Consider the following 13,283-nt stretch of genomic DNA (forward strand, 5'->3'; position numbering starts at 1 on the left):
GCAGCAAGAAGGTGGCTGTCACAAGCAGGAAGAGGGCCCTCAGCAGGAACCAAATCAGCAGAGACCCCGATCTTAGACCTCTCAGACTCCAGGACTGTGAGAAATCAATTTCTGTTGTTTGGGCCACCTGGTCTGTGATATTTTGTTATGGCAGCCCAAGCAGACTAATACAGTGGCCAAGATCTGGTCCAAGAAGAATGAATGAATGTCATGAAAACACTGAATGCATCTTACTTAATGCTTCTGCTTTGGGAGAAAAAAATGCCTCTCGAGCTCAGGGAGAACAAAACAGACTAATTAAACAAGGAGAATAGTAAAGGAAATTGCTTTTTAAGCAAGGTTATATATTGGTTCATTGCTCATTTCTACTTGCACCAGAGGGAAATTAGATAAAGTAGTCACTAAATTCCAGAAGACTCGGCCCAAATTTCCTTCATCTAATTCAAAGGCTCGATTCAGCAAGGGGCAGATGATGTGACTGTCCCAATTGAATGAGACAGTGACCACGCAATGTGCTGCTCTTGACACAGCCTGCTGAACAGAGGAGGAAAGATCTTGGGGAAGGTCAGGTTTTTATTTATGTGCTTGTGCTGCCTATGGATTTCTAAATAGATGTTACAAGTGATGATGTCAAAACGTGGTACCTGTTAGGAGATTTAAATTTTCTATTTTGCTAATTCAGCAAATATTCACTGAGCATCTACGAATGCCAGAGCCTACTCTGGAAGCTTGGGATACAGCAGTGAATATGGCAGGTGGGATACGGCAGTGAATATGGCAGGTGGGATACGGCAGTGAATATGGCAGGTGGGGTACGGCAGTGAATATGGTAGGTGGGATATGGCAGTGAATATGGCAGGTGGGATATGGCAGTGAATATGGCAGGTGGGATTCGGCAGTGAATATGGTAGGTGGGATATGGCAGTGAATATGACAGGTGGGATATGGCAGTGAATATGGCAGGTGGGATTCGGCAGTGAATATGGCAGGTGGGATATGGCAGTGATTATGGCAAGTGGGATTCGGCAGTGAATATGACATGGGATACAGCAGTGATTATGGCAGGTGGGATTTGGCAGTGAATATGACAGGTGAAACATGGCAGTGAATATGACAGGTGTGGTTCCTGTCCACAAGGAGCTTGTATTGCAGTTAGAGGGAAACAGAAAATAAAACAAATCTAGGAAATCTCACATAGTGAAAAATGTTAAAAATAAAACAGAAATGTGCTAGAGAGTGACTAAGGAATTACTTCTGTCATTATTTACTTTCTATTTGTGATGAATAAACATTAATTGGAAGCTTAATATTCACCTCTGCTTTCTTGTTCTTCTTAAAAGAGGAAACAGTCTGATCAATTTTACTATAAAAATAAAAAAAATCCACAGTCTTTCTTGAGCTCTTATCATCAAATTAAAGTTGTATATTTTGAGTCCTTTTGAAAGGGAAAGTGGAAAATGCTGTTAGACAAGTCCAGTGGGGCATTAAAGTCAAACAATGAGTCAGATTTGGAAAGTAAGCATTTTGAAAGCTGGGACCAGGTTTTCCTCAAGTCTGCATCTTGCATAGCAACTAGCATAATTCCTGGCATTATTAATAATGTAACAGAAAAAAGGGCCAATATATTAACAAGCAGCAATTCAAAGAAAAAGGAATCCAAATGGCTAATAAACATAGTAAGATGCTGGCTAGGCGTGATGGCTCACACCTGTAATCCCAACACTTTGGGAGGCCAAGGCGGACCAATTGCTTCAGCCCAGGAGTTCAAGACCAGCCTGGGCAACATGGCAAAACCCAGTCTCTACAAAAAATGCAAAAATTACCCGGGTGCAGCGGTGTGCACCTGTAGTCCCAGCTACTCAGGAGGCTGAGGTGGGAGAATCCTCTGCCTTCCACTTGAACCCGGGAGGCAGAGGTTGCAATGAGCCTTGATCATGCCACTGCACTCCAGCCGGGATGAGAGAGTAACACCCTGTCTCAAAAACAAAAACAAAAAAAACGAAAGAAAACAAAAGTAATCAAACAACAACAAAACCATAGTAAAATGCTAAAACCAATTGTGTAGCATCCTATAGGAGACATATCATGACTACAAGATTAATGATAGTTATAAGGCATGCACAAGCTCTCACAGGACTGACACTATGTGCCACTTAGCAGTGTGAGGCCACCTGGCCTGGGGATTTCCAACCTGGCCCAGGGATTTCCAGGGCATAAGGCCACCTCATCACGGATGCAAATCTCATAAACTTTTAACAAACCTTACCCTTATAAGACTAGCTTAACTTCCTCTTATGAAAGAAATGAGTGGTAATTGACTGAACTAAATGCAGGTAGAAGAAATGGGAAGAATCTCCCAAACTCTGAGAATAGTCTCCAGACGGAGACCCTCCTGAACATGCAGTCAGTCATCTGACCTCTGACTGAATCTGGCCCATGCCATCCACCTGCTCCCACTATCTGACTTGTAAGACCACTGCTAAAATAAACATCTTGAACATCAGATGGTGTTTAAGTCACATCTTTGATGTGAATCAGACTGAACGGAAGTTGCTTCTAGGGAAACTGGTTCACTAGGACCATCTAAAACCTCCAAACATGGCAAATTTATAACTAAAGTGAAACAAAGTAAAAACAGAAGTTATATATATAATATATATAAAATATATAGTAATATATAGTAATTTTATATATAGTATATACTATATATTTTATATATAAATATATATTTTATATTATATATACTATATATAAAATATATATTATATATTATATAATATATAATATATAAAATATTATATAATATATAATATATATTATATGTTATATAATATATAAAATATTATATAATATAAAATATATTATATATTATATAATATATAAAATATATAGTATATATTATACAATATATAAAATATATAGTATATATTATACAATATATAAAATATATAGTATATATTATATAATATATAAAATAGATATATTTATAATAAATATATTATAAATTATAATATATTATAATATATAATATATATAGTGGTAAAGTTTTAAAAGTTTTGTAAAAAAACAAACTCCCGAGCGCCCCAAAACCATGTGGAAATATGAACTCTTACTCATCATTGGAGGGAAGGATAATAGATGTCTTTTGAGAAGGCAATTTAAAAAGAAGTATCAAAAGTGTAAATGTACATCCTGCTTTACCTGGAAACTACACCAAGAACAACTTATCCCATGGATCTGTTTGCCAAAATGTGTTAATATGAAAGTATAAAGATATTATTTATGATATAATTTATGAAAATAAAAACCTGAAAATAAACCAAGACTCCATTAACACAGGGAGCTGGACACATAACATCTGGTGCATCCATACAGTAGAACAGTATGTAGCTGTATATAAAAGAATGGAGAGTTCTAGAAAATATACAGTTAGGTGATAAAAATCAAGGAGCATTAAACATTTCTGAAACAATATATGAGTGTTAATAGTGGGGTCTAGAACATGAGAAGGGCAAGGAAAAGGATTCTTCCCTACAGCCTCCAGGAAGAAACCAGTCCTGCTGATGCCTTGATCTTTCACCCGATGAGATGCATTTCAGACTGCTGAGCTACACAACTATGAGATGGATTTGTGTTGCTTTAAGCCACAAAGTTTGTGGTAATTTGTTACAGCAAACTAATTTAAGTATTTACTTCTATAGCGTGGGACTGGAGGTTGAGGTAGTGAGGAGGAAGATTTCATTTTTATGTCATTCCCATTTCACTTACATATTTTAACATATGCATATATAACTTAAAAATATATATAAGAACAAGAAGAAGATATTTTTAACTGGCATTTTAAAGAAGTACAATTCCCTTTGTAATGGCAAACTTTAAGGATAATTTTCTATTATAGTCAGAAAATAATGAGGTAAACATTAGAAAAATAAAATTCCAAAAGGAAAAAATTTTGTATAGGTTCTAACTCACTCAAAAGAACTAGGACCTAAGCTTATGATTTCATCCTTATACTTCTTCTTTTTTTTGATACAGGGTCTCACTCTGTCACCCTGGCTAGAGTGAAGCGAGTGGTGCGATCACAGCTCACCGCAGCCTCGACCTCCTTGGGCTCAGGTGATCCTCCCACCTTAGCCTCCCAAGTAGCTGGGACTACAGGCACATGCCACCACATCTGGCTAATTTTTGTATTTTTTTGTAGAGACAGGATTTTTTTTTTTTTTTTTTTTTTTTTTTTGAGACGGAGTCTCACTCTGTCGCCCAGGCTGGAGTGCAGTGGCGCGATCTCGGCTCACTGCAAGCTCCGCCTCCCGGGTTCACGCCATTCTCCTGCCTCAGCCTCTCCGAGTAGCTGGGACTACAGGCGCCCGCCACCACGCCCGGCTAATTTTTTGTATTTTTAGTAGAGACGGGGTTTCACCGTGGTCTCGATCTCCTGACCTCGTGATCCGCCCGCCTCGGCCTCCCAAAGTGCTGGGATTACAAGCGTGAGCCACCGCGCCCGGCCTGAGACAGGATTTATCCATGTTGTCTAGGCTGGTCTTGAACTCGTAGGCTCAAATGATCCGCCCACCTCAGCCTCCCAAAGTGCTAGGATTACAGGCCTGAGCCACTGCGCCTGGCTTCATCCTTACACTTCCATATGGTGGCCTAAATTTACTGAGAATATGTCTGTATGTAATAAAGATTAAAATAACACAATTTTGAAAAGTAGGTGGATACCTAATGAGAGGCAAAAATAAAACAAAACAAGATAAAACCTGTCTCATTTTTCATCCCTGAGCATTCAGTGTCTGCCACCACTGTCCCATCACTACCTCTTTCAAATAACTGGATGATAAATGTGCATTACAAATTGCATGATGTTTTCTAGATAGCCATCCTATTATATATAGCACAGTGCACTAACAATAAAAATATACAACGTTTAATGAACAGTATGTATCCCAGGCATCATTCTAATTATTTTCTATTAATCGCATTTTATCCTCACAATAACCCCACTGAGGTAGGTATTATTGTCATCTCCATTTCTCTGAGGCACAAAGGAGTTACCTGCCCAAGGTTCACACAACTAATACATGAGGAGACCCAGATTGGAACGGAAACAGTGTAACTGCAGAATGGCCCATCTCAACCACTTAATCCTGTACTGAATACAGTTGAGAAAAGTTTAACTCAACGTCTAAACAGAAATTCTTTGTGATTAACATCGTGTAGGACAAGCTTTAGTTTTGGCAGTCCTTTCAGCATTGCAGATCTGGGGTGCTGGAATTAACATAATAATATGCTTCTTGTCTTTTCATTCCAACAGTTCAGCCTCTTCACCATACAGCTTTCCCAACATCCTTTCTTTTGTCTCCTATTTGAGCTCAAAATGGTCTGGTATGCCAACCCCAGAAGCATTTATGATCAAATCCCTTTTATTTCCTTTTCAAGCCTGTTCTAGGACCTGTGCTTCAGCATTCCTGGGAACCAAAGTCATGCTGCAATAAAATCACTTGCAAATTGTTGGCATTATCAAATCATATTGGAAGACACTTGCACATAAGAATGAACAAAACATAAAAATGGAACAACTTTGGCATACTGCTGCTGATTAACCAAATACATTTTACAATACTAAAAAAAAAGAGAGAGAGAAAAGAAAACTCCATATGAAGGACTCCTGAAGTGCTTAGTGGTCTCCAGGAAGACACTCCCAAACCCAGAGCATTTTAACTTAGGCTCCACGTGAATGGTTTCAGGACACCTGGGAAACACAGGAATCCTCCCCTTACAGCCATAATGATCTGTATCACCTTCCTCCATGAAAATCAGATCAGGAGTTCTCTTCTCTCTTGTTTACATTCTAGGTGAGGGGGAAAAGAGACAAGGAAAGACATATTCACAGACGAACTAATAAATTACTTTGAAGTACATTCATCAATTTTTTTTTTTTTTTGAGACGGAGTCTCGCTCTGTCGCCCAGGCTGGAGTGCAGTGGCGCAATCTCGGCTCACTGCAAGCTCCACCTCCCGAGTTCACGCCATTCTCCTGCCTCAGCCTCTCCGAGTAGCTGGGACTACAGGCGCCCGCCACCATGCCCGGCTAATTTTTTGTATTTTTAGTAGAGACGGGGTTTCACCGTGGTCTCGATCTCCTGACCTCATGATCCACCCGCCTTGGCCTCCCAAAGTGCTGGGATTACAAGCGTGAGCCACCGCGCCTGGCCCATTTATCCATTATTAATGACGGTATAGTGGTATAATTAAGCTATTTCAAATAACTCATATATAAGAACATGTTCTGTTGTAAAGAGATCCCTGTATACCTTGGGCTTCTTGTGAGTTAAGGCCCAGCCTCATTTTCCATCCCACATCTGCTCCCTAGGGCACCACAGAGTTTGTTTCTTCAAATCTTTTTTTTTTCTTGCCAGCTATTGCTAAACTCTATGCTACCCACCTGAGGTTCCTTTCCCTAAAGACTGGTGCTGTATAATATCACCAGTGTAAGAAATTAGCCCGCTTGCTTTAGGCAGATAGTAAGGGAAGGGTCCCTGGAGAACCTCCAACCCGCCCCACAAATGTTTACACCAGATATTTTGTGCAGATATGGGAACTTGCACAGGGGGCTTGCCTAAACATGCCCGCAGTGGAAAATTCCATTCCTTAACACATGTGCAGTAAGGGAAGTAAATCAATATGGAGTGCTCACCCTAAGGGCCCACATGCGCACTGGGGATGGGGTGGAGTCGCCAGGAATTTGTGCCTTAAGCACAGTATTCAACTGTGAAAGGGGCAGCCAACAACCTGCTTTTCCAGACCCCCCTCCTTGCTGAGAGCTTTCCTTTTGCTTAATAAATCCTACTCTACTCACCCTCCGGTGTCCACGTGCCTAATTCCTCCTGGTTGTGAGACAAGAACCTGAACCTAGCTGAGCTAAAGAGCCAAAATCCTGCATCTTGGGCTCCCCAGCTTCCCAGTTCTCCACACCCTCTTCTAACTTAGAGTTCTTAAAATCAGCACAAGAGTCTGTTTTACATTTTAATGTTTCATCTATATGCATAATAAGGAAGCAGATCTCACTGCTCAAGCCTTCATTTTTGCAATTATCCCTCCCACCTCTCTCCTTCATCAACTTCTCCTTCTTTAAGGATCATCAGTTTAAAATATACATCTCCTTAACATAAACTACCACCGCAGCAGAAACCAACAACAAAACAAAATGAAAATAATGGTACCCCGTCCCTCTGCTGCCTTTCACAGCAAAATCCTGATATGAACTGTTGATTCTTGCCATCTCTGTTTCCCCACATTTGCTCTTCAGCCTACTCTCATCAGACCTTGGTTCCCATCACCGCAGGGAAACTCTCCTGCCAAGTCATCAGCAACCTCTATCTTGCCAAATCCAGTAATTAATTCTTAGCTTCATTCTACTCACACAGTTCTGCATTTCTTCCTTTTGGAAAGACATTTTTCTCTAGGATTCTAGGTGACTGCTCTAGGAGACAGAGGTCTTCTTGGGTTTTTTTTGTTGTTGTTGTTGTTTGTTTTTTTGATGGAGTCTCGCTCTGTCACTCAGGCTGGAGTGCAGTGGTGCGATCTCGGCTCACTGCAAACCTCCACCTCCCAGGTTCAAGCAATTCTCCTGCCTCAGCCTCCCAAATAGTTGGGATTACAGGTGCGCACCACCACGCGGCTAATTTTTGTATTTTTAGTAGAGACGGGGTTTCGCCATGTTGGTCAGGCTGGTCTTAAATTGCTGACCTCAGGTGATCCATCCACCTGCCTTGGCCTCCCAAAGTGCTGGGATTACAGGCGTGAGCCACCACACTCAGCCTTTTTCTTGTTTTTTTTTTTTTTTTTTTTTTTTTTAAGACAGTCTCGCTCTGTCGCCCAGGCTGGTGTGCAGTGGTGCAATCTCAGCTCACTGCAACCTCTGCCTCATGGTTCAACCAATTTTCCTGCCTCAGCCTCCTGAGTAGCTGGGACTACTGGCTAGAGTGAAGTGAGTGTGCACCATCACACCCAGCTAATTTTTGTATTTTTAGCAGAGACAGGGTTTCTCCATATTGTCCAGGCTGGTCTCGAACTCCTGACCTTGAGTGATCTGCCCACCTCGGCCTCCCAAAGTGCTGGGATTACAGGTGTGAGCCACCATGCCCGGCCCAACAGAGGTCTTCTTTAATGGTTTCTCCTTTTCTCTACCTGCTTCTGTACACTAGAGTGTCTGAGGCTGGATCTTCAGATGTCTTCTCATCATTCCTTAGGTTATCTCCTCCGGGCCCATGGCTTAAAATGTCATCTATTCACTGATGACTCCCAAATTTCTTTCTCTAGCCCAGCCTCTACCCTGAGCCCAGACTTGTGTATCCAATTACCTACTTGTCTTCACCACTGGGAGGTCTAATAGGCATCTTTTTTTTTTTTTTTTTTTTTTTTTTTGAGACAGGGTCTCGCTCTGTCATCCAGAGCGAAACCCAGAGCGAGTCTGTTACCATGACTCAAGTGATCCTCCCACCTCAGCCTCCCTAGTAGCTGGGACTACAGGCACACACCACCATACCGGGCTAATTTTTGTATTTTTTGTAGAAACAAAGTTTTGCTGTGTTGCCCAGGCTGGTCTCAAACTCCTGGACTCAAGGGATCCACCCGACTCAGTCTCCCAAAGTTCTAGATTACAGGTGTGAGCCATGGTGCCTGGCCATAACAGGCATCTTGAACTAAACATGATCAAAACAGAACTCTTGATGTCATACTCCCCACCCCCACACCAACCCAGCTTCTCAATGAGGGGTCCCATTTTACAACATGACAGCACAGTATTATGTTTATGTCCATCTCACACACTTGACTGTAAGTTTCATGAGAGCAAGGGTTTTGTCTTGTTTCTTGCTGTATCTCTTGTGCCTACAGCAGTCTCTGGCAAAAAGACAGTGCTCAATGAATATTTGATGAATGCAGAATAGTGGGGCAAGGAAAGTAAAAACAATAAACACTGAAAAGCTACAAATAATCTAATAACTGTAAAGATTTTTTTTTTTTTTTTTTTGAGACAAGGTCTCACTCTGTACTGCAGAGGCTAGAGTGCATTGACACCATCACAGCTCACTGCAGCCTCAACCCCCCAGGCTCAAGTCTTCCTCCTGCCTTAGCCTCCAAAGTAGTTGAGACTATAGGCACATGGCACCATGCTTGGCTAATTTTTAAAATTTTTGTAGAGATGGAGTCCTACTATGTTGTTCAGGCTGGTCTTTAATCACTGGCCTCAAGCGATCCTCCCACCTTGACCTCCCAAAATGCTGGGATTACAAGTATGAGCCACCATGCCTGGCCTCTTTTGTTTTTCTTTTTTTAATTAATTTTTTTTCCCCCGATGGGTTCTCACTATGTTGCCCAGGCTGTTCTCAAACTCCCAGTCACAAGTGATCCTCCCACCTCAGCCTCCCAAGCAGCTGGGACTTCAGGCACACACCAGTGGACCTGGCTATAATTCATATTTCTTGATAAGAAAAGCTGATGGATGCTTTTTCTTTCCAGATGTTAAAACTTGTTTTAACCCAATACTCAAATCTTTAAATATGCCTTTGGCTTTTCTCGCTCCAAGCTGTGATTTCATTCTTTTTCCTTTTCTTTTTTTTTTTTTTTTTTTGAGACAGAGTCCCATTCTATCACCCAGGCTGTAGTGCAGTGGCACGATCTCGGCTCACTGCAACCTCTGCCTCCTGGGTTCAAGCGATTCTCCCATCTCAGCCTCCCGAGTAGCTGGGATTACAGGCGTGTGCCACCACACCTGCCTAATTTTTGTATTTTTAGTAGAGAAGGGGTTTCACTATATTGGCCAGACTGCTCTCGAACTCCTGACCTCAGACAATCCGCCCACCTCAGCCTCCCAAAGTGTGGGATTACAGGCATGAGCCACCGTGCCCAGCTTATCCTTTTTTCTTAAACTATGGTTAATTGGACACTTATCCTAGTAACCACTCTAAGAGCTTTGCATTACCTCATTTAATTCTCAAAGTAACACTATATTGCAATATTATGCTGATCTAACAGATGAAGAAACTTAGGCAGAGAGAGGCACGTAACTTGTTCAGGGTCATGATTCAAATCCAAGTCTGTTTGACTTCAGATCCCATGCCTTAACTGCTAAGCTATATGGCCTCCTTTGTTCCTGCTGATGATTTGGATTACATTCAATGCACTGTTTGCTTTAGGAAAATCAATTGATCTTAGTCCTGGGCAAACAGCTTGTGTTCCAAATAACAGCAGATATCCTGACCAGGCCTCAAACAGTCACTTGAATTGAGCTTAAACTAAGCTCTTTGAGAATGGCGTGAACCCGGGAGGGGGAGCTTGCAGTGAGCTGAGATCGTGCCACTGCACTCCAGCCTGGGGGACAGAGCGAGACTCCGTCTCAAAAAAAACAAAACAAAACAAAACTAAGCTCTTTGATTCCCAGCAAATGAGTAAAAAATAAAGCACATAGAGTTATATAATTCTAGTTATCTGATTTTTAAAATACTACTAGATATTCAAAAGAAATACATTTATTTGTTTACTATTATTTTTATCCCTATTATACAGATGAAAAAACTGAGGTTTGGAAAGATTACAAGATTCAGACAAGATTCCATTGAAAGTAAGTGGTGGGGCCTGATTCTGAGCCCAGGTCTTTGTCTTCAGAGTCCGTATTTTAAAACATCACAATTATATGGCTCAGAAGAGCTTGCATTTTAAAAAATAGCCTATGTTGGCAGGGCACGGTGGCTCACGCCTGTAATCCCAGCACTTTGGGAGGCCAAGGTGGGCAGATCACAAGGTTAAGAAATTGAGACCATACTGGCCAACATGGTGAAACCCCATTTCTACTAAAAATACAAAAATTAGCCGGGCGTGGTGGCACGTGCCTGTAGCCCCAGCTACTCAGGAGGCTGAGGCAGGAGAATCACTTGAACCCAGGAGGTGGAGGTTGTAGTGAGCCGAGATCTCACCACTGCACTCCAGCCTGGGGACAGAGTGAGACTCCATCTCAAAAAAAAAAAAAAAAAAGACTATGTCAAGAGAAAGCTAACACTTAAGAAAAAATGGAGAGATTGATGGATTACATGTCATTTGGGCTATGCCCCTTGCGTACCTGTCAGCTGGGTTTTTGATAGGAAGAGAATAACAAGTAGGCAATTGGAGGTAACTCTCTTTAAATACAGCCTCAAGTACTGTGTGTTGCAGACTGAAGAGAGATTATATGTATTGGGTACCAGGCAAGCAGATGGCAAGGCTGACATTCCATTAAAAATGATCAAAACCTTGCTGTGGTGATTTGATTGGATGTAGGGGTCAGCTTATTTTCATAAGGGGAAGGGCAAAGAGAGACACAGGGTCAAACGGTCCTTAAGAAAAGCTCTGTCATACTGAGCACCTATTAGCAGACAAAAAACTAGACTGGAACGTTTTAGGCATAGGTATTATTGGCTATCTTGTACACAAAAGAAACTTAGTATTGATTTTTTTCCAAGTCTCATTGTAAAAATAATTGTTTTCCATATTTCATTTCAGAAAATATCTATGAAAGACAATCATTTTAATTTTGAAATAGCAGATAAAGAATGATTCTTCTTACCTATAAACAACTGAACTAATGATTCTTAAATGCCACTGGTAAGTTTGAATAGGAAATAATTAATATGGATAAGAATGTAATATTCTTATTACGGGAGGGGTACCACACTGTAAATGGCATTGGGACATTTAGCCATTTAGGGGAAGATTTTTAATTTAAACTCTCTTGCTGTTCCACACATCAAACTAAATCTAATGTAGACGAACACATTGAAAGTATAAAAGCCACAAAAACAGGTAGAAATGAGTATTATATTTTTATAGTTTTGAGAAGAGTGAAGGGAAGAGGAAGGAGAGGGAAAGATATTCTCTGCTTAAAGGGCACTCTAAGGAATCTCCTAAGAAACAATCAGTAGATTTAAAAACAGGAACACTAAACCTTCAGGATGTCAAAAGTAAAATAAAATCAAAAGGAAAATAACAAACCAGTGGAAAGAATTTCTACTCATAGAAAAGGATTAGGAAAATCAATAATTTTTTGGCACATACAAGTAGTAAAAACATTAAAACCTAATACATAAATGTGTAAAATTGATGAAATATAAATTTAAAAAGTCTTCTACCATTTGATCCAGTAATTATACTTCTGGAATGCTATCCCTAAGAAATAACCCTGGCCAGATGCAGTGGCTCATGCCTGTAATCCTAGCACTTTGGGAGGCCAAAGCAGGCAGACCGCTTGAGCCCAGGAGTTTGGGACAAGCCTGGGCAACATGGCGAAACCCTGTCTCTACCAAAAATACAAACAAACAAAAAAAAATTAGCCAGGCACGGTGGGGCATGCCTGTAATCCTAGCTACTCGGGAGGCTGAGATGGGAGGATCTCTTGAGCCTGGGAGGTGGAGGTTGCAGTGAGCCAAGATCGTACCACTGCACTCCGGCCTGTCTCAAAAAAAAAAAAAGAAAATCCTAAATACATTTAAAAAAAAATATGCAAACAGCAATGAAATAATAATACAATAGCTAACACTCACCCAGCCCTAACTCTGCACCAGGTACTATTTCAAGTATGTCACATGTAAGGACTCATTTAATCCTCACAACAGACCCTTGAGTTAGGAATTGTCATTATTCCCACTTAATAGCTAACAAGATTGAGGCCCAGAGAGGATAATTTACTTGCCTAAGGTTATTCAGCTAACATGTGCATAACCAGTGTTAAACCCTGGCAAATAAGAAAATGAATGCATTTGCAAAATCTGTGTATACTTAAAGGGCACTCTTAGGAATCTCATAAGAAACAATCAGTAGATTTAAAAACAGGAACACTAAACCTTCAGGGTGTCAAAAGTAAAATAAAATCAAAAGGAAAATAAACCAGTGGAAAGGATTTCTACTCATAGAAAAGGATTAAGCTCTAAAAACAAAATCCAAAGCTTCTAACTTCAATTATTTGCAAAGTTTTAGGTAATAAACTTGTAAGAAATTATATTAAATTGTACTTAATACAATTTTTCTTTTGTGAATCTTTTTTTTTTTTTTTTTTGAGACACGGTCTCGCTCTGTTGGCCAGGCTGAAGTGCAGTGGCACGAACTCAGCTCACTGTAACGTCTGCCTCCTGGGGTCAGGCAATTCTCCTGCCTTGGCCTCCCTAGTAGCTGGGACTACAGGTGCCCGCCACAATGCCCAGCTAATTTTTTTTGTATTTTAGTAGAGACGGGTTTCACAATGTTGGCCAGGCT

General features: G+C 40.7%; 1 protein-coding gene across 22 annotated transcripts in view; it reads right to left on the minus strand.

Annotated features, from left to right (window-relative positions):
* The window catches only part of BICD1 (BICD cargo adaptor 1), a 274,492-nt gene that overhangs the window by 126,021 nt on the left and 135,188 nt on the right, over nucleotides 1-13,283 (minus strand). Inside the window, exon 3 of one of the 22 annotated variants that reach the window (XM_055280147.2) lies at nucleotides 4,229-5,851. The exons of the other annotated variants lie outside the window; for them this stretch is intronic. Coding sequence (XP_055136122.1) covers nucleotides 5,822-5,851 — 30 coding nt within the window. The 3' untranslated portion in view covers nucleotides 4,229-5,821. Of the gene's footprint in view, nucleotides 1-4,228; nucleotides 5,852-13,283 lie in introns of those variants that run through there. 22 annotated transcript variants of the gene reach the window in all.

Source organism: Symphalangus syndactylus, chromosome 5 (genome assembly GCF_028878055.3).
Source record: "Symphalangus syndactylus isolate Jambi chromosome 5, NHGRI_mSymSyn1-v2.1_pri, whole genome shotgun sequence".
NCBI classification, from domain to species: domain Eukaryota; kingdom Metazoa; phylum Chordata; class Mammalia; order Primates; family Hylobatidae; genus Symphalangus; species Symphalangus syndactylus.